Source organism: Calidris pugnax, unplaced genomic scaffold (assembly GCF_001431845.1).
Source record: "Calidris pugnax isolate Ruff unplaced genomic scaffold, ASM143184v1 scaffold70, whole genome shotgun sequence".
NCBI classification, from domain to species: Eukaryota; Metazoa; Chordata; class Aves; order Charadriiformes; family Scolopacidae; genus Calidris; species Calidris pugnax.
In genome coordinates, this window is record NW_015090862.1 from 3,817,915 (window position 1) to 3,844,165 (window position 26,251).

Consider the following 26,251-nt stretch of genomic DNA (forward strand, 5'->3'; position numbering starts at 1 on the left):
ATGTAAAGGTAGGATTTAGCTAGTGGTACAATCTTGCCTGGTGTATTTCCAGACTCAGGCAAGATGGATGACAATAGATCAGAATATGAAGGTGTCACCTTCCTGGCCTCCCTCAAGTTCATGATTTAGTCTTCTTTAACCAGTCAGATGCACTTGGATTAATCAACCACTAGATAGAGCTATGCTATATAGAAAGGACCTCACTATGAAGTCTTACACTAAGATTCATATTTTCCCTAGTAGTGATGCAAATTAAGGACCAGTTGTTGCAGAAGACATATGACAGGAAGAGTTCTTTCTCGAAGATACAGTAAAAATCCCTCTCCCCCTGCCCCCAGTGAATGTCATGGACCTTTTTCTGAGTATACCTTCTAATAAGTCTTCAGTGAATAGTCCATTTTAATTCCCATACATTAATTATTAAATAAAGCATATATTGAAATTACTACAGCAATTAATTTTTAATCAAGCCGTCATCATAGAGGTGTTTTATCATGACTGTGGGCAGGAACCTTGAAAGCAAAGTTTGTATTACTTTTTCTTTTTTCATTCCCCATGCTGCCTGTCTCCCTACCTCCCAGCCCCTGGTGCTGAGAAATGCTCACGTATTGATCAAAGGGTTATAAACATTAGAAAAAGGAATTACCTATAATATTATCTAGTATAACTCTGAACCAGAACAAGATTGCTCCATTTAATGATTTCTGTAATTTTTTTCCAACTTAGGTAATTGTAGTGCTAAACTTACTTTAGATGTGTTTATTATAAAAGGTCATTAGCAAAACAGCTAGTGATGGGTTTAGTCTTTTGCCTGTGTTTAGGATTTTGTTTGCCAAAGTTGCACTGAGCTGGAGCAAAAGCTACACTGAATGCATGAATCTCCAGAATACAGTATAATTCAGACTCAAAGATGTGTGAAAGTTGAAGGGTGGTTGAAAATGTGTGGATTTGACAGCTTCTGCTGGCAGTAAATACTACTTTAAGAAAAGGACAAAACCAGCCTCCCTCCAACAAAACAACACACCACCAGACCCACCAAAGCAGGTACCAGTGATATCTTGTAGCTTTCAGCAGGTACAGGCGTAGCGCAGGCATCCACTGTACAGATTATTCCATGTTTATTCTGGCAGCGTGCCTCAGCCGTGAACAGAAATAAATACATCTGGGTATTTTAGCGACATGTTTGGTTCTTGGCTCTTGTTGAGACAGTTCCCCAGTGCAGGACTTGGGGCCAGTTCAGTGGGTGAGTGTCTTGAGCAGTGAGGCCATAATAATGAAATTATTTTCTAGCAAACTCCTGCATTTAGTTTTTCTATTTTCAATTTTTCATTTCTGTGGCTGCATTAAGCGGAGTCCTTAATATATATATTTTATCAGACCCAAGCAAAATTTTTAATAGGCAGTATTATGAGAAAATATTTGATTCCATTTTGTTCTCGATTCTTGCCAATAAAATGGCACTTAGCCTGCCAGTTGAGTGGATTTGTGATTCTTTCCAAGGATCAGCCACGGATTAGTGAAGTACAGCTGGTGTGTTTCTCATGCCAAGTGGTTTTGGCACTTTTTTTTTTCATTTTTAATGTCCTTCTCAAGATAAATCTTGCCTCTTTTTCTCCGGCTTTTCTGAGGATTTGTTCTTGTTCAGTAAAAAACTTCACTTTTCACCAAACTATGTTAATGAGACCAAGCATATGGACATTGCTCAAATGACCCTTTACCAAAAAGGGAATTTAAAGAAATGTTCTAAATTTAATTTAACAAGTCAAAATTAGATTTTGTTGGAAGGGAATTTAAAGAAATGTTCTAATTTAACAAGTCAAAATTAGATTTTGTTGAAGGAGTCCAACTCAGTAGTGAGAGAAGGTAGGTTTTTAAGCTGCCAGTCTAAAATGCCAATGTATACCACGAGGATGATATACACTAGTGGGTTCTTGAAATGTGGAATTCATGAGCCTTCTAGCGAATAAAGCTGTCTTCAGTTACAACAACACTCCGGTAGCAACCAGAGCTGTAAGACTTTTACTCCAGGCAAAGGTACTCCTGTGTTCCATCTCCACCTCTCATTTAAAGTTGGAGACTAGAGAGTTTACTATTTCTGCCATCACGTAGAGAGCTGGCAGAGTTTCTGAACATCTTGTAATATAGCTTTTAAGTATTTAAGGTTTTGTTGTGGGTTTTTTAGCTTGTTGTTTTATTGGGTTTTTTTACTACATCCCGTAGTTACAAGCTGATCCACCTTCTCCTCTGTCAAGGTTGGTACCAACCCAGAGTAAACTCTAAAACCTGCCCTCTGGCCTGGCCATTAAAGCTTAACCCAGCAAGCCCTGCTGTGTTTGGCACATGCCAAATCCCGTTTCCTTTCACCTACCAGTACGAAGCAGTCAAGATGGAAGATTAAAGTAGAGAGATATATTCATGGCTTTATTTTTCCTTGCAACTGTAGAAATCCCATTCAGTTCGCTCACATTTATATCTGTGGTAGATACAGATCTGTTCATTCTGATAGATAAAGCAGTGCTTGCTAATATTGAATGTTACATTAATTCTTCTTGTTGAATGTAATTAATCCTTGTTGAATGTAACTATACAGCTAGGTTGTGCTTTTAATTATTTATAACTTCTATCACCAACATTTTTTAAAATGTGTGTTTGCATCTAGACATTTAAAACTTGTTAAAAAAATCTTGATTTTGGAAGCTGCGAATCCTTCATATCTTCCCTCTGGGAAGCAAGTAGTAGTTTTAAAACTCTGCAAGTGTGAAAACTGAGACGTGTTTATTCAGGTACTTACAACTTTTTCTATCAAAAGCGTGTCCTACATCTCCTTAGAATTGGTTTGATTTTCTGCCATTTCAAGGTTCATTTCTCTATGAATCAGAAATTTGTAAAAATGAATTTAGGGAAGGATTTGATTTCACAGTGCACAACTTTAAATATAGTAGCTTCACTAGTCAATGCTTAAAGCATCAAATATTAATTATTTTGTTCCCTGTGTAAAAAAACATGTCTGAAAAATAAAAGCAACCCCAACCCATCAGCAAGGAATCGCACTTCAGCCCTTAAAGGGTGCAAACTCATCATCTTTATTTGCAGATTTTTCAGTCATGGTGCTGTTGTTACAGGTAATAGTAGAAACTTCTGCAAAAACCTGGGTGGACGGATCTGTTTTAGAATTCCTTGGTCACAGATTCGTTCAGTTCAGTGAGTGCTCGTGGTGGCAGGATTGTAGGTCCATGGCTGGGGCTGGGCTCCTCCACCAGCTGCCATCTCTGGTAGTGACACTAAAGGAAACCTAATGCAGTTTTCATAGGGAGTCCATGAGCTGAAAATGGACTCTGTGTCGGTTGCCAAGAAAATTGCTCCATGTATGTAAAAGCAGCCCAGAGCTGCAGCAGTGAGCACATTAGCAATTTCTGTTGCAGTAATTGTCATCAGAATTCACTGTTCTCTGGAGAACAAAGAATGTCATTTGTAAAAAGGAGCATTTATGCACTTAAAAGCAATTATTAGATGGGTGGATGATGAAAAATGCTAGTGACTGCAAGCAAGGAACTGCTAAAATATCTAATAAGTATATTAGAAGGTAATCTAAACCTGGTTCTCTGTGTAAATATGTATGTTCCATGAAAATTTCAGTACAAGTACAGCGTTTTAACTGACTTGTTTGAATTTTGGCTCCTGTTTGGATTCATTGACAGAGAAAGAATATGCATTTATTTTCAAGGAGTTCTCAGGTGACATTTTTACACTATTGCTGTTTCTGATACGCAACAGCTCTTTGTTGGAGAGCACATAATAGCTTAGATGTTTAAGGCTATTCACAAGAAAAGACTGAAGAGAAATGTTACAAATTTCTGTGTTGGAAAAGTGAAGGAAGTGTTTGGTCTGTGTAATTTAGCTGTGCGACAGAGCATGTTGAATTACAACACCCTTTCATCAACTCCTGCTTGTAGCTTTGCATTCTGCTTCTGTTTTATTTGGTCTTGCATTTCAGTGCTTGAAAGCATTGATCATAATTCTTTACTTTTTGAAGGACTCCTTTAACCTGCAGCCTGTAACTGTAAATCAAGCATATTGCTTTCTTGTTAAAAAAAAAAGCGAAGTCCTGAATATTTCACTGGTCTTTTCCCTGACAAAACAAACCCATGCTGTCGTGCACAGGTTTGTTCACTGATAGGCCTGAAATAGCATTATGATAAAATAAAATGAAGATTGCTGGAGTATTTTAAATAACATGTCTGTTTCCTATACAACACTTGTTTTAGAATGCTGTTTTCTTTCCCCTGTACCCTTGTTGAATGACTGCCGGGGGAAAAAAAGTGAAATCTCATGCTAATGCTCTGTGCCAGTGAGCTGTAATGTGTAGTAATCAGAGTCTCATGGAACTGCACTTTCAGCAAAGTCGAACGGCGCTGAGAGCACGTCCTGAGAGTGTCCAGCTCAGCTTGAGCTTTGTAACTAAAAGGCACAAATCATCTCAGCTAATCTTTCATGGGAACTTCAGCCTGCAAAGCCAATAAAATAAGCCCACTGATGCTTTCTACTGCTCCCTGAAAGGCATTTTTTTATCTTTTGGCATAATTTAAGTATACTTATATAATTTATATAGATGGCTCTATCAGAAGCAAGAAAAGAATTAATAAATGTAGTACAGAGGGGTATACGCAGCACAGGGAAGAATCTGGATTAATCTGTGCAGTGAATAATATATGGTCAGTACCTTTATGAATTAAAGCAATAGGCAAGCCACTGCACAGCAGAAAAGACATGATGAGGGAAGAGTATGCATTGATTAATGATTATAATGCAATGCTTGCAGTATCTGCATGATATGGGCTTGTTTTCTGTTTCTTAATGCTTGTCCCTGGGTTGTCTTCTGTGTCGAGTCAAATACTGACATAAATAAAAACTTCAGGTATTGTGAATAATGCTGATAACGAATGCCCAGATTCTACTTAGCTGTAGAGTTGGTCACAATGGCTCCAAGAGTTGATAATATCTCTGTGCCTTCATTTATACTGACCTTTCTTGAACTTCTCAGTGGGCTGGATGCCCCTCCATAAGGATCTAGTACTAGTACTCTCCTGGACCTGGTCAGGAACCTATTCAAGAAGAATAGGGCATTAGGAGAAATACATTTTAGCCGGGGCTTCTCTGAATGGTTTTTCATGCAAAGTGAATATACTGCCTGGAGAACTACCTGAGTAGAACTTGGTGACTAGGTAAGAGTCTCCTCTTTAAAAAACAAAAAATGTTCCAATTTGACTAAAACCAACTCAAAAACCAAATAAACACCTCTTAGTGTGAACAGTTTTCTTCTATTTTATTAAAGGCACATTTATCAATTCAGTTTTACAGCACAGAATTTAAGCTTCATGGGGGCAATATTAATTTGCTTTCACTGCTATCCGTGTTATAGCAATAACATATATTTAGGCATTTTGTGTACATGTAAGTGAAATAAGTCAATTGCGCCTTTCATTCTAAAAGAATGTCTCTTCTTTTATTTTTTTTTCCTACTCATTCCTGCCTCCCTCCCTTTGGTTCACAGCGTGGAATAGTCCAACAGCGTGAACTGGATTCCTCGTAGGTGAAATGGAGCCGGAAGGTTTGGCCTGTAACACACCTCGTGCACAGCAGTTGCTGCTGGGTATTTGGTGCATAGGGACTAGAGTTCAGCTGAGAAAATTCCTCTGAAATATATTCAGACAGCCTTAGAGTACTGAGTAGTACAAAAGGCTGGTGTAAGTAAAAGCAGGTCATGCCCGTTTGGAGGTGGTGTAACTGCTTTCTGTCAAGCTGTATGTTGTTTCCAGGCAGGATGTTCAGTTTGAGAGAGAGAAAGATGGACCTGTTTTTATTTCTTTTTTTTAGCTTGTGGTATTCTTTCAGCTTTTCCAATGGCTTAATTAAACATTCTCCATAATTATGAGTAAAGAATGGTTTTCACTTTGACCTTCATTTCCAGTTGTTTATGCTGTGGCTCACTGGACCACCACAGGCATTTCTGCTTCTCAGGTATGTTAAGAACCCAGAGATACTCAGAAAGATCACTCTGGAGGAATATGACTGCCAGTTTCAATCTGACTTTTTAATGAGTGATATGAAGTTTTTAGGTTTGTACCTGTTAAGAAAATAACTATTGTACTGTGCCTATCTGTTGGAGGTGCTGTAATGTTAGATAACTGTCAAATCGGAAATGAACCAGTAACCCACAGGTTGTATCTTAGAGTGGCACAGGTTATCTTCCAACAAACCTCAGTCCAGTTGACTGGACTCTCTCCTTTGTACATATTTTGCAGTTGAAGCTGTGTGCTGAAGCAGCTCAGAGCTTATGCTGCTGCTCTTTGCCACCAGGTAGTTCCTCTCCAGCTGTCCCTGCAGGGGTGCGTGGGGCTGTGGGGTTTTCCTGCACAGCTCTGCGGAGAACGATAGCAAAGTGTAAGCTCAGCTGGTTAATAGCTGCTTAGAACAGCCAGAAAGGTTAAGCTTTGGCTGTTACTCTGTGGTATTTCTAGAAGGAAATAAAGGAAATAATAAAGCTTGAGGCTGCCATATTTGAAACATGGCTTTCCTCTGACAAAGAGAACTTGATAAGAATATCTTGAATAGAAAGATAGAAGATCATCTATATAAAGTTACATACCGACTTGCAAACTCTATGTCTTTTCAAGGTGAAATAATGGTATTGTAACCCATGTCTTTTATCTAAGTGCTAGCCTGAGGAGAAGCTTGGAAAAGCAAGTTTAAAGGGTGAATTATACACGTCTCATTCCATATAACAAAATGGAGCATTTATTCAGAAACACTTGCATTTGTTCAGCCACTACCGTACTTATTAGCAGAGAAAATATTTGCATAAAAAATGTAAAACTAAATACACTAGGGAGAAAATTCCTAAATTCTTTTTTAGCAGTTGTGCAGCTGAAGATTACTGAAACTAAATAAGATTTAGAGATTCCCTCCCACCAACCACTGCCAGTAATTCTTAGAATAATTCTTAACTTCAGAATCTGTCTAACAAGAGTATTTGCTGCTTGCTGGCATTTCTGTTTTAATTACTGTAGGGAACATAATGCACTTGACAAAGCTGAAAGCTGCAGTGCCTCATACTGTTTCAGCAACTTAACTGTGGTTTTAATTTATCTTAACCCACGTATTGATCAGCAGGAACTGCATTTACAGCAGTAGATTTCTATTCAAATGTTCCATGATTTCAGAACACCTACTAGCTGTTTGGCTTGGGAGTAATACCAACTTCACAAAATTTTGTGTGTATGAGTAAGCAAGCAGCAAAATAGCTGTTTACTGTATAAGACTAAATGACACAATCCACATTTGTGCAATAAAGTATTCAGATGAATGCTGCTAGCAAAGCAGAGAGTCTTCTTTTTATTGTAGAAGACACTGGTTTGTTCTATTTTAAAACTCTTGATCCTGTGCGTACCTAAACACGGCCTTAGCTTTAAGCTTCTGAATTGTCCCATGGACTTTGAACTTTCTGTGTATGGCAGAGTTCTGTCAAAATCAGGGGGGCTATTCATGGCTATAAAAACAAGCATGTGTGTAAGCATTTTCAGAATCCGGAGTTAGAAATGCCTTTGTGTTAAAACCTGGATGTGAGCAGTCCAGGTAGGAGAGGAACTGAAGCGCGCGGTCCCCTGTGGAGGGGGTGGCATGGGTGGTGGTGGTGTGCTGCTGCCCTGAGTGATCAGCAGTTTTTAATTCTTTGTTCCAGCTCATCTTTGATGTCAGTTGTGCTTAAGCAGAACACACAGTTCGTGGCTGTTTTTTCTGTACAAAGCCCCTTCAAACACAAAGAAAAGGGGGGAGGGAGGGAGAATTGTGAAACATATACAATTGCCACTGTTGCTGTGTGAAGTTTAAAAGCATTTCCATGAGGGAAGAGTATATTTATGGCACTTGACTGAATTAAAAAAACGCTTGTCAGTGGGTGCCAGTGGGTAGTTCTTCACTGATATTAAGAGAATTTATGATCATTTTGTTATCAAACTATTTCTTCTTTGGGATTGCTTTCTGGCTTTGATGAACTCAAGTTTTATTGGAGCTGTAGAGGCTATAGTTAGTGCCTTGTTTCAGCCCACAATGCAGCAAGGTAGGTGACAGCCTTCTCTGTTCCACAGCCACCTCACCAGTGTGTTCCCTGTTGCAGTCAGACCTTGGGCTCAAAAGTGGAGAGGACTGGAGTGTTACTCCTGAGCAAAATTTATAGTCACTTTTGGCGAGAGTGTTGTTCTGCCTTGGGTGTTTTGTCACTGACTTCAGTGCTTTGAGCTCACCAGATGATTTCACATCAGCCCCTCATTTGTACTCAGGTAGTGTATATCTGGACCAAATGCTAACTGCTGCCTCCAAGCAAAAAGGAGAACCAGAGCCAGAAACACCTGGAACTTGTTCACCCATTCAGTCTCGCACAGTGGTCATGGCCCACAATGCTGTACCAACAGGTGCTAAGATTCTCTTCTCTTCCAGTGTTTTGTCTTCAGATTTTTCAAATAGTCCATTTTGTTGCAGATTTAATAGTGGCATCAGGTGATACGTGCTGTACCAGAATCTGTTGGGACATGCACTTTTAAAAATGATTAAGCTTTTGAATAATTAAGAGACTTGTAGTTCAAGGGTTGCTTTTGTCTTCTCAGACGTGCTCCTGCTCTGTAAGATGAGTTCTTTGTGGCCAGCCAAAGCATTGCAGTGAATGGTAATGAATTTTGCTACTACAAAACAGTATTATTAGGATGGGTATGTATAAAGAACCCTATACCATTTTAATGGGAACAAGCTTGTCATGAGCCTTTCATCTTTGTCTGTTCCTGACTGAGTCTCAGCAAGCTTATTTTTCCTCACAGGCGGCTTGCTGTTGCGTCATTTCTCATCTATTCTGACATCTGTAGCTGTGACACTTCTATTAATACTCATCACAATTTTCAGTAGATCAGTAGTGTTGCAGTCTGTGAAATCCTAGTCATTGATAGAAGATTTAATTCAGCTGTACAAAATATGGGACTCTCTGAGCTGCAGTTTGTCTCTGTTATGATAACAAGCTTGGTTTGTAAGTAGCATTTGGTTCCTCTCAAATGTTGAAACTCAGGTCCAAGGGGATTTTGGTACTGGTTTTTGTGTTTTCCCCCCCCATCCCCTTCAACATCTTAATTATGTTACAATGTAATTATTGTTCACTCCTTTATGACTTTTGCATTTATAGTTTACGGGGACATTTCAAATTTGGATTTAGTTTGATAATGACTGTGAGGAAGATTACAATATATTCAGTAGGCATTTTGCATTTAGTCTAGCTCAGTTCCTGCTTATGTACAATTTTATAGATACTTTTGCAGAAAAAAATCTAAAGCATTGCATCATTTTGGCATTTCAAAGTTCAGCTATCCATAAATTTTACTTTTGATATAGGAAAGTACTAGTCTCTACATGACATGGCTTGTTAGATTTTACAGAATGGTACATAAACAGTGCAGAAGAAGAAAACGAGGAGAAAAATATTTCCTTACTAGGAAAAATATTTTCTTACTAGGCAAATTAATTTGCTTTTATTAGGGCAGTAATTTCAAGACCAGTAAGTATCTGAAAATAAACTATATGTTGTCTGTATTGATTTCATTGATCGGGGCACATTTGGGAGAACCAGCAAATGCATCAGATCAGGGAAGAGGGTGATGTATTTTAGCTTTTTGTTAAGAAAATGCTATTAGCCGCATTCAGCTATCAAACATATCAGCCAGACCTTATCACTTGGAAAAGCAGTTATGTTTACAGAGTTTTCAATTATTCATACATAACTATAACTGATTACCCAGGTATTAGATTTGCAGCAATTGTAATAAAACCTAACAACTTGTTACTTTTTGAAGATAAGTAAGATGTTTGCTATCAATGAAGCAAGCATATTTTGTTTTGGTGGTGGGAGTAATAAGGGCCTGTGTCAACAGTGAAGGATGTAAATAAAGTTTGGGGTTTTTTTGGCATGGACTAACGCCTCTATATTGTATGTGAAGATACTGTTTAAATGGATAAAATGAAATTCATCAGTTTTTCTTTCCTGCTTATTCCCAGCATCCATGTGTGTACGGAGTACCAAGGGTATGTTTTTCTGACTGAGACAGTCACAGTGAGGGCAGCAGAGAGATGCATATCTTTATCCCTTTCCTTCACAGTGCATTTATATCAAGCCATGTCACAAAACAAACTCCAAGTGCCGTGAGCCTTCCCATAGTATGAGTGCAGGCATCCGTGAAAACTATCTTTTGTGTCGTGGCATTTTCTCTGAGAACGTAATTTTTTTCATTCGTGTGTTATTCTTTTGAACTTTGAATGAGCACTTTGGCTGAACTTGACAGAATTATGTATTTGGAATTAAATGCCAGTGATTTCTTCCTTTTACCATGCAGAATTTTGTCATAGGCATTTCACACAGTAAGCACAGCAGACAGTAGGCTGTTTGCCCTGCCCAACAACAGTGCACATTTATCAGATTTTTAGCCAACTTGGTTAAGGTTTATGTTACACACACCGTGTACAGCTCCCTTTGCTTTTACTTGGCTGTTCCCCACCCCACCCCTGGAATGTGTTAGTTAATTCCTATATTATTATTATTATACTATAATTATATTTTTATATAGAGTGATTGATATCTTGTGTTATCTGAAATACTCTTCAGAACATTTTCATTAGAGTTTAGGCATCCTGACAAGCTTTGGAATTGCTTAAGTCACCCAGTCTGAAATTTCTGTACTTCAAAATTTGCAAAACTTGTTCTTTATTTGCAATAGCAACTGAGAAAAATGTTCTTATTGCTTGGCGGGGGATTGGAGGAGTGGTGAGGGCTTTGGTCTCAGTCACCTTAAACTGAACAATTTTAATAGCTACAATTTTTTTCCTTTTGGGTAGATGCACATGGCTTAGTTTTTCTTCATCAACTGAGGTTCCAGAGCAGCTCCAGTGTTGTAGAAGGGATGTGCTGGCTGCCTTGCGTGTCTGTCAAATTACTGTTAAGGGAAGGGTCAGCAAAACTTGCATTAGATTTTAAAAAATACTGTACTTTCTCAGGTGTACGTTTCTGTTCTTTGCAGTTTGATCTAACAAATGGAAGAACAAAATGCACAGGCATGATCTTTTCAATATTGATTTTTAAATGCATTTAAATAATTTTTAAAATGGATCCTGTCTTCCAAATGCAGGTACTGTAGTACTGTAGATACAACCCATGTTCTCGCATCATGGCTGGCCAAGGAGAACTCATTCAGGAGCAGAAAGGAATTTAATCCTTTTTAAATTCTGTCACTGTAGAGAACCTAGCCAAAGAGACATACCGTGCTGCATGGCTGAGTTCCGTGTTCAGAAGGGAGTTAAGTGCCCAAATGACTTTTTTTGTATGGCTTAGATATCTTTGATAATATTTCTTGCTGTTTGTCCAGTAGATTACCTTTTTCTAGCTCACAGGGTACACCGCATTCCAGACAGAAGAGGCATCCATAAAGGTACTATGTTTGAAATCTGGTTTTCACTAGAAAAAGAAACATCTGTTGACTTTGTCTTATATTCTCCATTTCTATGCTCAGCTTTCTCCAATGGTGGGCAGTGGCTTTGAAACGATCTTTTTGCTTTAACTGGGTATCAGACATTTTCTGCAACAACTGGGACTTAAGCTTGTTGGGATTTCAGAGGTCTGAACTAGCAACGTGATTTTGAAAGCGTGGAAAAAGAAATTAACGCAACTACATCTGTGATAGTGTGTCCTAAACCATAACATATACCCCGTGTGTCTGTGGAATATGTTGATAGAAAGTATCTCATTAAATTTAGTGAAATTTGGATGAAGGCTTCAAGTAAAAGATGCCCTAAATGAAGGAATGTTCTGTATTTCTGTTACTAATGGGGCACAGTGACCCACAATGGACGTAGTTCCTTACTCTCTTTGACTTTATGCTCTCTTACTAGTGTCTTGCTTTCTTCAGAATTTATCATTTCCTCAAACAGAAACGAAGAGTCCAGAATCTTTTTGGCATTGTGGTTTTCCAGAGGCATATCTAATTCTTCCATACCCATTGCTGTTTCTCATGAAGCCAGCAGGAACTTTGTCTCATTAGGAAGAGCAGGGTTTGGTTCTAAAACAAAGCTGTTCCAGCTGCATGCTTTGGCATTTAGGGCAGGACAGAAGTTGAAATGATGTCTGTAAAATATTTCTTTGCCAATCACAAATGGATATGTGTTCAATACACTGGAGATCAGATAGAGGAACAGTGAAATAAGATGAGTCAGCAGGTTACTTGTCTGCATGGTGCAGTGCAGCAGAATCAAGGAGTTAGACTGCCTATAGCTCTAGATAGTATGATCCTTAGATGTGATTCTAGATGTTATCCTTACCTATTGCCTTGTGTTAGCACCTGGCACAGTGAGATCAGGTAGATATTTGAGAGAAGAAAGAACTACCTGCAACACACTGTGCCCTTTGTTGTTGATAGTTTTAAAGTATGAGAAGATGCAAAAGAAGCCCTTCACAGCAAAGGAATTAATTAAATTGACAAAAGCAATAGGGTATGAAAATGCATGTGATACGTAAAGTTACAAAATGAATGGCTTATTTACAACTTCAGCTGTTTTAGTACAGCGTTTTGCCCAACTTCAAATTGTTCTAAAAAGGATTAGATATAATTAATGCTGTATGACCTCCTTTTTTCCCCTTTTCAAAGAATGTAGAGCTGTACATCTAATGAGGACCCCTGAAAGGACTATTATGTCCAATTGTCTCAATTATGCAAATAACCTTGATATTTTAGCAGAAGGGAGGGGATACTTCAAATTAAAAGTTTCGGCTCCTGCTTTAGCCTTTCTGCAGCGCCGGCATTCTTACAGCAAGTACATCCACTGTTTGAAGAGAGGAAAAGAGGTTTAACAAATTGGAGATATGGGCACTATCAAAGTAGATTTGTTGTGCCTTGTTCCACCATGAGATGAAAATACCCTCTGGGCAGGGAGATGGGTCATGAGACTTCTAAAGGATTACCTTCAAAGGGAGTCATGAGATTGGTTTGAACAAAGAAGCTGCTCACATGCTTATCATATGAGATTCTCTTCTTAAAGTGGTGGAAACCCATCTCCTTGGGAATTCTCATGAACTTCAGAGAGACTGGAAGTCCTAACAGTAAGATGAATGAGAAGTCTGAACAATAAACAGAAAGATGGGACAGAAGCTCACAGTTAAACGTGATTTATTTATTGTAGATGTAATTCATCTTTCCAAACTCTGAAACAGTTCCAGTGACAAGCAGGTAGGACATTCTTTTAAATGATTTTTCGTTTCATTCCTGATCATCTTCTGCTTTGCTACCTTTCTTAGCATCGATACGCATAATTGAAATTTGCGCTGAAGTGCTGTATAGTGACCCACAATTTGTTAGAGAAAGATAGTTCCATTGAAATGAGAATATTCTGATTAGACTACTTCCTAGATTTCTCATGGATTTTGAAAGATGTGAAACCTGAAGTACTGATTGCAAGAAAACAAAATGAGTTTTTTAAGTCCAAAAAAGGTGTCTCAAAATATTTCAAAATTAGAAAATTTCTTGGGTGTGACTGTAATAAGATGTAGAAATGCTGGCAAAGGGAGATTAGGTGAAAACATATTTTACATATTTTAGTGTTTCGAATGCTAGTTTAGAGCTACCTCTGCAGCAAATGGGGATGAAGTTCCAGGGGTTTTTTTGTTTTGTAGGTTGGGACTTTGCTTTGTCTTGGGGTTGTTTTCAGTTTTCAAAATTAGCCATACTTTCTGGAGTTCACTTTTGTCAAAAAGTTTTCTGATAAGCAGGCGTCTTTCTGTGTGTGTTTGTTTCCAGTGGAGTTTATCAAGGTCCGATGGTAGGTTAGGTATTATGGAAGTCCTAGAACAGAAAAGGGCGTACGTTATGATGGTTTCCCTTAGCCCAGTGAAGGTTGCCAGTAAAGGGGGTTTCCCAGTGAAAAGACTGGTAGCACACATTTATAAGCAGCCCCATCACAGTTGTTTCAGCAGTGGATGCCGAGATGAGAAGTCTCATTGAGAACTCCCTCACCAAGATCCAACCTACATGTGGTCCCTGAGTATTCGTTCAAATGACTGAGGAGCCAAGGAAGCTCGTGTTTGGCCCTTGTTATCCCCAGCTCTTCAGATCACAACTCCAAAGAATGATCCACTCCTCTTTCATTCCTGCTCCTTCTGCTTTGGTGCAGTTTGGGTCTTGAGGAGGGACATCTCAGAGTATCAGTAGCTCCAAAAGGGCATATCCTTGTATTCCCCAGCGTGCCAGAGACAGCCGTGGATGCAGCTTCTGGCCTCTTCGAGTCTTCTTTAACTCCCCTAATTCAGACTTTAAAATTTTTCTTCCCCATTTTTGATAATGGATTCAGTCCAGTAAACTGAAACCTTTATCATAAATTTTCCACACTATCATTTTAATTCAAATGATAGACTGCAGCTAACGTTTTAAAGCCAAATATGTTAATGAGTTATATGTCAGATTTTAAACTGTAAATGATAGCGTATATCAGTACAGAGTATTTCCAGGACTGTATTATGATCTCTTGAAGCTATGTGTATCCTTCTCTCTCTTTAGAGAAGAACAATGCGTTGCACACAGTGAAAAAACAGTCCTGGAACATCGCTGGAGATACTGTTTTCTGGTTCAATGGCGCCTATTAATTCTTTTCACTCACAGCTTTGAGGGTTTTAGATGGGTAAGGATTGAAAAGAAGTTTGACCAAATTTTCTGAAGACTATTTTTATCTATAAACTCGTTTGAAATCTCCCATTGCCTTTGCCCTTTGTAATTGTTTCAATTGCACTAAAGTTTTCAGAAAGTTTCCAATGACTGTTGGCAACTCTCAGGTATATATAATACAGTAATTTAAACCTACATATTGAGCATCTTCAGGAATTAATTTAACTCTTGTGTTCCGATGCTTTCATAATAAAGTCTTAAAGTTTTGAAGGGATAATTTTGTGCAAACCCTGCAGCCCAAGAGTTAAATTAGCTGGAAATTCTTTCTTTTTTGAAAATGACAGAAAGCAGCGAGGTATAAAATGCGGCTGATTGTGGCATATTCTCTTAAAGCTTACGTATTAGCTAATGCCTGGAAAAGAATTGTTTACTTGAGTGTAAAATTAGCCACAGCAAGTTGCAAATTTTCAACAGCTCAAACTATTTAACAGAATTCTACCTGCAGAATCTTGCTTTCAGTAAAACTATATGTACTGCAAACTAATGTTAATTTTTTAAGGAACAGATTGGCTAACTAGAGTTAAAAAGATGCAAAAAGAGTGCATATTTGCAGAAAGAAGAAGAGAGAAGTAAATATTTGTGTAACCTTTTCTCAAAATCAGTATTTATTCAGCATCTCCAGATTTTAGAGGCTTCTGAGATGTGCATATATTGTAGTATTTTGTGATATAGAAATTTTACTTTTGAATTTTACTTGTGAATTTTTGAACTTTACTTGTGAATATAGAAATTTTAAAGTGCGTCTTATTAATATGCCCAGAAGTATGCCTTAAATAGTGGCTTGCTTTCACCACATTTTGAAAATGCCAGTATAATAAATTCTCCAAGCCTACATGTTCAGTGCACTTTGCACTTCAAGTAGTACTAATTTGAATTGTACATTTAGAACAAACTTTCAAAAATAAGCAATACCTCACACGACGTGTAGTCATTCTCTTAAAAGTTTTCCATTCATGATTTGCCCTATTTCTTAAAGAAAAATTATTTTAAGGTCTCAAGCCATGCTATTACATCATGTCTGAAAAATCAGCATGTTGTAGTAGCTTATCAGAAGTTTCACAGAAGTGATGTCTGAACCTAGTAACTTGTAGCCTCTTAGATCAAAGAAATGCTTATATTTGAACCTCTTTTCCAAAGAGCACATTTTTGATCATTTCTCCTCTAATAGTCATTATTCTTAATAACGTGGACTCGAATGACCCGGGTCTCTCAGAGAGAGTCAGTATTCTAGTCCAGTTCAATTGTTTTTGCATCTGCATCACTAAGTGCAGGTTAGTCGTTGCATGTATAATTAACAGCTGTTGACACAGTTTTCTCAACCCCGAATAACCAGGAGAATAATCAGGGTAGCTTTAGTTAGAACTATTCAGAGGCTTAGTTGTGTAATGAGGGAAGTACCTTGTTACCTTGGTTATCATTTCATAAACCTTGACAAATCTCCCAAAGGAACATCTACTCTTGAGGGTGTTGAATCACATGGTGTTTCATGGTAATAGCATTTTACTCTTTCAGGTGAGAAGAGCCTGTATTAAAGGCTCATAGTTAAGAGTAGTTTAAGAGAATTGTCCCACATGCGTATAATTGGGGAGTGTCCTGACTTCCACATCTAGCAGAGTCTTTATATTAGACAGGACAGGTGATTGTTACAGTACAAAAATCATTCCTGAGCCTTGTCAGCACTAGATGTCGGGGCCATCTTAAATCTTCAAATAAGAATTATTAACAAATTATCTTACAGAAGAAACTAGGAGTTACCAGGCTGCTATGGCTAGCATCATGTTAGAGGCTGCTCTATTGCTGTTGGCCGTCTCAAGGATGGTTACTTGTAGGCAAAGATAACTTCACTACCCATAGGTAAAGTTGCTCAATATTTACCATTCTTGCATCTTGGCTTATGTCTGTTAGAACTCTGCCACTCATTAAGTAAAACTGGCTATATGGAGTTTCTGCAGGCTGAAGTTTTTTTGGGGGGTAAATTCCAAAACAGATGTCAGAAAGGAGGCTGAGAACAGATACATGTTTGTGTTCCTTATCTCCCTAGCATCTAGAACAGAAGGGCTAAAGGCAAGAGGAGCATTTGGCAAGTTAATAACAGAACTGGAATAGGTAACAAGTGGAGATCATACATTATTGTTAACATATCTTAGAAAATCTCTTCCATGAAATTTGGTACAGTACGAGATGGGACTGAGCTGTTGCAAGAATTTGGGGAGCATTTTTGCTCCCTAAAAATGTGGTAGGTGTGGTGTGTAACCTGGTCAGTGGGTTCTTTATGCATTCTACACACACAAAGAAATTCACCATTGCAAAACTACTCAAGGTATGTTCTCCGTGGGCAAGCAGTGACCCAATCTGTCCTGCTCTATGCTCTGCATGGTTGCTTTATTGTAGTTGCATGAGCTGTAGAGTTCCATTAAAGCTGAGCTGTGCCTCCCAGCAGGGTGCCCCAGCTCCCCCAGCACACTTCACTGGTGTGCCTCCATGGACTTTGTGTGGAGCTGGGTATGGCCAATGTGTCAGAGCAAGGCAGGGCTGCAGGGTGTTGAGGCTATAGCTGTTTGTCTCGTCTCAGAGCCTCTGGGGAAGAGCTGTGTATCTCTAAGAGATGCAGCTGAATTGTGTTAACTTTGAGACGAGCATTTTGTAGACTGAGTCCCTAAGTTAATGAGTGGGGAGAGAAAATTGTTCCTCTTGTTTCAGTGGATATGTGCTGCGTGCCACACCAGCAGGCCAGGGACACAAAGCATAATGAAGCCATGAAAGCTCATTACAGTGCTCTGTGCAGCGTGGCACTGCTGACTGATTTCCGTATCATCAGCAGGAGTGAGTTCTGGCCTCAATTTGAAATAACAGCATTGCTTACTGACGCTGCCGTCCTGCCTGTTGTGTGCTAGGCACTACCACAGAGCCACTGGGTCCCTGACAAGGTTGCTGCGAGAACACGGGTTCAAATTGAACCATATGAAAAATACAGTGGGAAGAGAGTAAGGACTGTCTTGCAGGAACAGGCTGTTGTTTGAAATAATCTTACAACTGTTACAAATCCCTTCTTGATGCTGTACTTACTAACAAACGATATAGGAGAACCTCTTTCTTTTGGATATTGTTGGTACTTCATGTTCTAATAATTGCTGAAACTATTATCAGTTGTACAAATAGCAATATTTGATATAACTCATATGAACTAGGGTTTTGGTAATTTAGTTTAGATTCCCAGCTGTCACTGTATGCTGTAGTTGGGGATATTGTTCATATCTCTGGCTCACTAGAGACGTAACACAAATTTTAAAAAGCATTATGGTTTTATGCCCTGTATTCCTTAGTAATTAACAATTTTTAAGTAAAATCTTGCCAGTTCATGAATGGCAGCAAAATTGGCTGTTAACATTTTTCACATAGTTTGGAGTATTTTTCTCCAAGCAAGAGCACTGTTATTAGGAGGAGCTAATAGACAGTTTTGGGTAGAACTAATCACCTGAAAGGTTGAGTAGTTAGGCATTTGGAAAAACTGTTTCTTCAAAATGAAGAAGGAAGATGGATAGTGTAATTGGGAGTTGCATTTAAAGGCAGCACAAAATAAAAATCTTTCTAGTATCAGTTTTGAAGTTCCAGATAACAGGGATTCTGCTGATACAATTATTTCTTTTTTTTTCTCCCAATTGTTTATTGGGCAGAGTTCTCACTTGTTTTCTCTCAAGTAACAGCAACTGAATGTGATTACCTTCATGGGATTTACAAAATCTGTGGACTTGTTTACATGGTGAATGGACGTGTGCACACACCGTGCACATGCTTATGGTATGAATTCCGTTCCACCTCCACATGACTTCTTGCTCTCACTATTTCATCAGAGCAAACCTCTCTTTCTCAAATCTGGCATAAGCACCCCAGTTTAATTCTGTAGAGCGTTCTAATTAAGTAATTGGGCAACACAGCTGAGATGCGACTTCCCTGCTGGTACCACCTTTTGCAGTGTACTGCAAGCTAAAGGAGAGTTACCAAGAAATGTTGGTAAGATGGTGTGAACAGGGTTACAGCAGAATATTTCCATAAATGACAATAATCAATCCGCATCTTAACAAGATGTTGTTGAAAGTAATTTGTATGATTCCACAGATGTGAGCTCTGCTGCCCAGCCAGCTCCATTTTTCATTTAGTCTGTGCTTGATTTAGCCTGAACAACATTGTCAAACGCTACATTATGCATGACATATGTTCATTTGTTGCCCTTCCTGCTCCCCCATCGCATCCGTGTGCCAGGGGCTGTCTGCTGTGTCTGGTCCCAGTCTGTGGCTCTGTGGCTCCGTGCACCAGGCGCTGCTGTTGGCATTCCTGCTTCTCTGCTGTGCCCAGCACAGGCACAGCCTTGCTGAGTGCCACAGCTGGGGAACTCGTGCTCTCCAGCAGGGCTTCAGGTGCCAGGGAGATGTCCTACAGCGGGTGCTCTTGAGTTGCAAGATAAGGCTAAAGCCCTATCCCATCCTGTGACCAGCAAGTCAGGGGTGCCAAGCCATCCACCAAAGACCTGCGTCTCTGTCACATGGAGCATCTATCTTTGGGAATCATGGTGGCTGAAAGGGCATTAGAGTTTTGGTTGAATTTGGGCTTTGGTTGTTCTTCAACACCATTACAACTCTCATCCCTTCCCCCTTTCATCCCACAAATTCTGTCACTTCTTTTGGTGGTAGTTTTATCATTATGACTATTCACAGACACTAAATACTGTTAAATACTGGAATTGTCTGTGTGTGGTGGTTAGAGAAAATGTTCTCTTCAGTTACTGCATGTCTGCAGCTCTAGATAGGTCTCTCAGCAAATAGTGTAGTTTGTGATACTCAAAGGGCAGCTGGTCTTTGTAGAACTAGTTCTTGCATTTATTAATGGCTATGTTAGAAAGGTGACTATTTATTTAGAGTCTTGATTTTGTTAACTCATGATTTAAAAACCAACAACACTGATTTCCATTCCTTGCTGCAGGAGGACCTTCTGCAGGAGGATACTTTCTTTTAATGCTAAAGAGAACTAACAAGTCCATAGAGTGGAATAATATAAACACAGTATTAATTATTACTATTTCTCGGCAATGTCTTCATTGCTAGGCTGAAGGCAAAGAATTAGAAATGGTTTTGTTTTGGTTTTATCATAATTTAGGAGACCCATTGTCAGATTTCATAAAGGAGAACAAATACGCCACGGAACATCTGAAACGTGTTTTTTCAAAATTATGTTCTGATTAGTGCATTCAGGATTTGGAATAATAAGCAGGTTTTAAATTCAGTACTATCAGCAAGTTGGGATCTTGCTTTTTTGTGTTTCTTAGAGGTGAATGGAAAATGTGCAGTGTTTTTAGTACCATAATCTTTCTGGCAGCAGCTATTTGCCTGTCAGCCTAATACTCCCACTGGCCGTTGGTCTGAAAGCTGTAGCTGGTCTGACATAGTCCTTTAACAATTCATCCATGCCAAAGCTGTTAAAAGGCACTTATTTTTCTTCAAACTCACAAGAGAGAGTATGCGTGCTCACATTTTTCATCAAAAAAGAAAATAAATTTCAATCCAGAGTGAGAAATGTACAGAATCTGTATCAAGTAAGTGGGAAAGTGCCCGTTTTCTGACAGTGAATGTTTCTGCTCAAGTATTTGCACTGGATTATAATGAAGCTTTGGTTAAGCAGATTAAATAGACAAAAGCAGTGAAACTTCAAAGGCTGACCAAATGTGCTGAGGTTTTATTTCCCTGGCCTGTAATGCCTGCTTTTGCCTTCCTCTCATTAGCACAGAAAAATAAGCCAGTGGAGCAGAATGTGTTGTCCAACTGTAGTGCCTACAGTGACTGATTGCTAACAGGGTTTTTAGGTCTGAGTATGTAAGGTTTTTTTCAACGTAGCAGTAGCTATTAGACCTCCTATAAGAGGGGTTTTAAGAATGACTGCTCAGCTGAGAGCTCAGCTGTATTTCAGAGCTCATTTTAGATACCCAAATGCAAAAGCTTCCTTCTAAACACAGATATTAAGTCTGTGATTTAATCCAGTGGTTAGTTAACTGTTTTTACATGAAGCACACAAAATAGCAAAGGCAACTCTGGTAATCTACGAGGAATAAGGTAAAGCAGTACTCAGTGACATGGTGTAGAAATACAAGCTGTTTTGATATTTCTAGCTTGCGTTTTCCAGTATTCTCTATGGAACAGTTAAATTTGCAGCATCTGTTACCATTTATATTTTGAAGGGTGTTTCCGGCACTATGGGGTTGATTTGGGCATTTATGTCACTTGGTCAGTTGAGGTCTGAAATTTTATTTGGGGAAAAGAAGTGAATATGTTTAAAATATATAAAATATTACTAAACCCCAAATTACTTAAAAATGAAAATGCATAACTTAAAAAATAGATAAATGAAGTAACCTCTGTAACAGGTTCCTGTTAAGCTAATTTTATAATATTAAAGGTCATAAGCTAATATGGTGCATATAAGCATGAGTAACAACATTGCACGTAGTTGTAAAATAGCAATGACTTTGGATACCATGTGGTTTTGTGTTAATTTTGAAAAACTTGTGTAATTCCAATTAAATAGACTTTTATTGGCTCTCTGAATTAGCAATATCTGGTTCTGAACAGGTAACCAGCATTTGTTTGATGTAAGCAGCCACCTTCACAGATCACAGAGCCTCGTGGGTCTCCCTGTCTTGGGTGTCGTCTTCTGTGCTTCTCTAGAACTGCACCTCAATAACTAGACTGATGCTATAAACTAAATGCATTTTCTGAGCTCTATATCTAAAAATACAAGATGACAAGTTTTAGCAATAGTAAAAGCCTTGCCAAAATATGTATAAAAAGAACCTTTTAAATATTTTGGGTTTTTCCCAAAACAAAGGTTTTTCAGGTTCATTTGAAGAAGTATGGAGTTGAGACAGGAAAGCTGACCAAGTTGCACGGCCTTTAGATATTAAATTTAATACTCTCTTCCTTCAAAATTTGCTACATAATCAAGCTCATTATGTTAAATGCCTAAAATATATGCCTTTCATTCAGGAAACAAGTAACATTTGTAGCTATATGACGTTTTGTCTGAGTTCTTCACTCTTCCTCGCTCTGTGATGCTATGATCTCCCAGACAACTCCTTTTAAAATGTAATGAAGGGGTTCTGCCTTGGTAAATCAGTGAGTATATCAAGAGCAGGAGTGCAGGATCTCCCAAACTGCTGACCACAAGGCATTCTGACTCAGAGGCATCTGAAAGAGGCAAACGTTCACACACCTGGATGGATTACGGACAGCTTTCTCATGAAATAGAAGCCTGGGTTTGCAGCTTATTTGCAATTATTTGCAACGAGTGAACTTCAAGTAGTCTCCCATTATTTCAGACATAATGGAGGAAATAAAGAAGCCAGACAGGAACTAACAAGTCAACAAAACAAAGGAACTTCAGAGACAGCTCCTGCCTCATACAAGAAAAAAAAATGAACTACCACACCCTCTATTCATCATCCTGTGGACTGCGCAGCGCAGGGGGCTACTCCAGTCTCCAGGCTCATACCAGACAGCCTGACAGAGCATTCACCAGACAGAAATCTGCAGTTGACTTTCTGAAGTCAGGAAATCAGCAAGGTTTTTAGTTCTTTCTCTAGCAAAGGCCCATTTTTTTTGTTTCAAGCACCCTGAAAGTTCTTGTGTTCTTTTTAGCTTTTGTCTCTGCAAAAATTTCATTTCGCTTCCACAGAGGAAACTAAAGCAAAACCTGCGAAATTTGCTTGCTACTTGAAAAATGAACTAAGACACAGTTCCCTAATTCAAACTTTGAAGAAGCAGCTCTCATCAGCAAGGCAAAGTTACCAGTGTCATCGAATCGTGAGTGCTTTTTAACATTTTTTATTCCTCTAGAATTAAAAGGCTGCTTTTGAATTCACTTTTTAAAATTCACCACTAAGTGTTGGTTTATTATTGCCATCATGATGATGCTTTGTCTTGCTGATGGTTGCAGTGACAGAGAAGGCCTGGGGTCTGCAAGTAAGAGCCTGCAGCTCTTCCGGAGCTCACTCCCTTCAGCGTTCCTGGACTCAACTGGACCACACTTCTGCAACAGACTCTCTAGCCACATCCATCATTTTTGTTCTAGCTTGCGTACACATCATTGTTTTTAAAAGGGCTGTGAGCTTGGTCTAATTTCTGGGTTGCAAACACAATTTTATTTTGTCTTCAAGGTTGTTTTCCTCCTCCTGTTTCACAGAGACACCACGCCTGTAGAATTTGTGCGTTCTCTGTCAGATGTTCTTTCAATTTAAGGAATACCACTTCCTGAGACACATCTCCTTAGTTGCCTTAGGAATGACTGGAACTTGATATACAATAGGGAAAAAATGATTTTGAGAAGATTGTTAATCAAGCAGGGAAAGTGTTTGGGAAGCAATTTGTACAAACAAAGAGCAATACTAAAGTATTATTTGGAGTAAATACTATTATTCTATTCATGTCATAATTTATGCTGGTTTTCTGTACTACTGTGAGTCCCTTTACTGTTTAGTAAAACAGGAAGAAGCAGCTGCATTTTTGGTAGAGCTTCAGTTAAACCAGTATCTGCGTGCATAAAGGTTTTACTCATATTCAAGGTTTGAATTTTATCCAAGTCATGGAAAATTCACATCACCTACTTGCTTCATGAGTACGTGTATCTGGTGTTTAAAAGTGATTTAACAAATTCAGTGCTTGTTTTTAAAAACAGTAGCTGAAAATAGAAGGCAAATGTTACTGTATCTGCCACACAGAAATATTTCAGTATGTTACTTCTTATTTTTTCTCCCTTTTAAGGGTCAAAAGGCTTGGATAGAGAAGACCTTTTCAAAAAGAGAATGCATCTATGTAATTGCCAACAACAAAGACATTAGCAGGTAACATTTGAAATTTTTGTTTTGGCCAACTGAAAAGGTTAATGCTGAAGAAACTTGATTTGATTTGTATTTAGATGTGTGAAAGTGAGACCCAGTTTACTCACTGCCCTTAAAGGGAGATAACAGAGGAACAAAAGTGCAAGACCTGCTTGCACTCAAATCCATACAGAGCCATGGGTCATGTCATACAGAGACATCAGGGCAGCAGTAGAGGCAGTGAGTTGTTAGTTCTGAGCTTTGCAAACCAAAGCACAAGTTCAAACTGAATTCTGAAAGCAAGGATGCAATAATGTGCACTGTGAAGCAAGTGATACTGTTCTTCACAGTTGGTATGACACTACCAATAACAATACTATACAAGGGGACTGGAATTCTTAGTCCAAATATTAATACTACTGCATGAGCTAGCTAAATTGTGGCCCAGCTTGTTTGGATAACATAACAGTTTGTCACATAGTAGCTGTCACTTCGGAGTAAGAAACAGATGGTCACTGCTCCTGTTCTGCGTTCTTCCTCCTTCCTTGTCCTCAAACAGCTTTCCAGTGGATTACAGAAGTGAAGTGATATTGTTAATCTTTGCTTATTGAGAAACACCTGCAAACTGGTAATTCTGGCATATTTGTGCAGGTAAATACGATAACTGTGACCTAGAAGAGGTGTTTCTATGATTTATGTAGAGCAAGGCATGGTCAGTTGAAAATCTTATAATTTTTTTTTTTTTTTAATCACTATCCTATATTGAAGACACTTTAATCAAAGTAATTTCAAATTTTAACTTACAGGTGCTGCTGTGGCCAGCTCATTAACCAACATATTCCACCTCCTCCAAGTATAACAGCTAATAAAAATGGAGAAGAAACAAAGCAAGTGGAAGCTCAGCCAGAGAAATGGTCTGTCAGTAAACACACCCAAACATATCCAACTGATGCCTATGGAAACCTTGAATTCCAGGGAGGAGGACATTCAAACAAGGCCATGGTAAGGAGCATAGGCTATTCTAAGGTATTCATCTGTATGTTAGCTTAATAGGTACGTGTCAGGGTCCATGCTCACTCAGTGCATAAGCCATTGAAATCAAATGAGATCTCTTTGCTGTCTCAAAAAAGCATGGACAAGATGCTCAAAAAGAGAAAGAGAGAGAAAAGGCAAGAGAAAAATAATACCTCCTTAGGAGACACCTTGTAATGTCTTGATGAAACTGTTTCCTTGAAGTTACTGTCAGTGAATATCAGCTAAGGAGGCAGCTGCATGTATTAGTGCCCAAGATTCCATCTCTTTGTATTAGATTTGTGGGCCAAATAACCCAACATGGATACATGCTTTTTCCTAAGGCTTGAAGTCTAATAAAAATAGAAATTAATCTTGCCTTCCTGAAAGACAGAGGCCTGACAGAGCTGGAAAATAGACTGTTGAGCTTTCTTAGCAGCAGATGTAACAGCAAGCCAAGCTTTTGCAAAACATCTCTTTCTGATTTACCTCTCTTCTGAACAAATGCAAACTTAGATTTGTTTCTTTGACCATTTGCTTTCTTGTCTCTCTAATGAGATTGTCGCTCAAGACAACCACACTGTAAAAACGTGCCCAAAATATATTAGAGCAGTTGGTGGGTTTTGTCAGTAGTGGTTTGGGGATTTTTCACAATGGAAGTAAACACTAGTTTATTTCATAGTTTTCTTTGATAGAGTAGTAGTTTGAAAAGAAATCACAATGGTGGATCTAAACTGGGAATAATGCGAATTATTGCTTTGGAGGCAGAAATATGTACATCAACAAACAGTGAATAGGATAAAATGTAACCTAAGCCTCCTATTTATTATGAAGGTCCTAAACCAGAGGTTTTAGGAACAACACAAAACACCTTCCAGTCAATTTAAATAGGTGGCTTCCAACAATGCAGGTTTGTAATAAGAGCCTAGAATGGATCACTTGATTGCAGTCTATTTTGCATCTGAAGAGAGGAAAATGGTGTTATTAAAATTCATGAAGTAAACAGTAAATTCTCAATAGCAAAGTGAAAGGTTTCAACCTATTTTTTCTAATCATAAGCAGCAGAGAAATTTAATAATGTGTTATTTAAAAATTGTAAAATTTTTTTAAACTGGAAGTTTACCCTAACCATTCTTTGCTTAGACAGTAGACCATATACAGAGCAGCTGGAGTGATGATATTACACATTGCTCTTTGCAGTACATCCGTGTGTCATATGACACTAAACCAGATTCTCTGCTGCATCTCATGGTGAAAGACTGGCAACTGGAACTGCCCAAACTCTTAATCTCTGTCCATGGAGGCCTCCAGAACTTTGAAATGCAACCTAAATTAAAGCAAGTGTTTGGAAAAGGTCTGATAAAGGCTGCCATGACCACAGGGGCTTGGATTTTCACTGGAGGTGTTAGTACAGGTAAGCAATTACCAACACTTAGTTTACTTAAGAATTTGGTGATGTTCACTCACTAATCTTTCCTGCAGGTAGAAGATGTAAGTCTACATGAATGAGTCATTAGCCACTAGACCAAAAAAGGAGTGTTGTAATCATTGTGTTAATATCCTGCCCAGCCCCGCCCATAAGATCCAG

At 38.6% G+C, this 26,251-nt stretch overlaps 1 protein-coding gene across 1 annotated transcript in view; it reads left to right on the forward strand.

Annotated features, from left to right (window-relative positions):
• TRPM1 (transient receptor potential cation channel, subfamily M, member 1) overlaps nucleotides 1–26,251 on the forward strand; it is an 81,951-nt gene that overhangs the window by 17,207 nt on the left and 38,493 nt on the right. Inside the window, exons 4-6 of the mRNA XM_014944296.1 lie at nucleotides 23,597–23,676; nucleotides 24,459–24,654; nucleotides 25,864–26,077. Coding sequence (XP_014799782.1) covers nucleotides 23,597–23,676; nucleotides 24,459–24,654; nucleotides 25,864–26,077 — 490 coding nt within the window. The remainder of the gene's footprint in view (nucleotides 1–23,596; nucleotides 23,677–24,458; nucleotides 24,655–25,863; nucleotides 26,078–26,251) is intronic.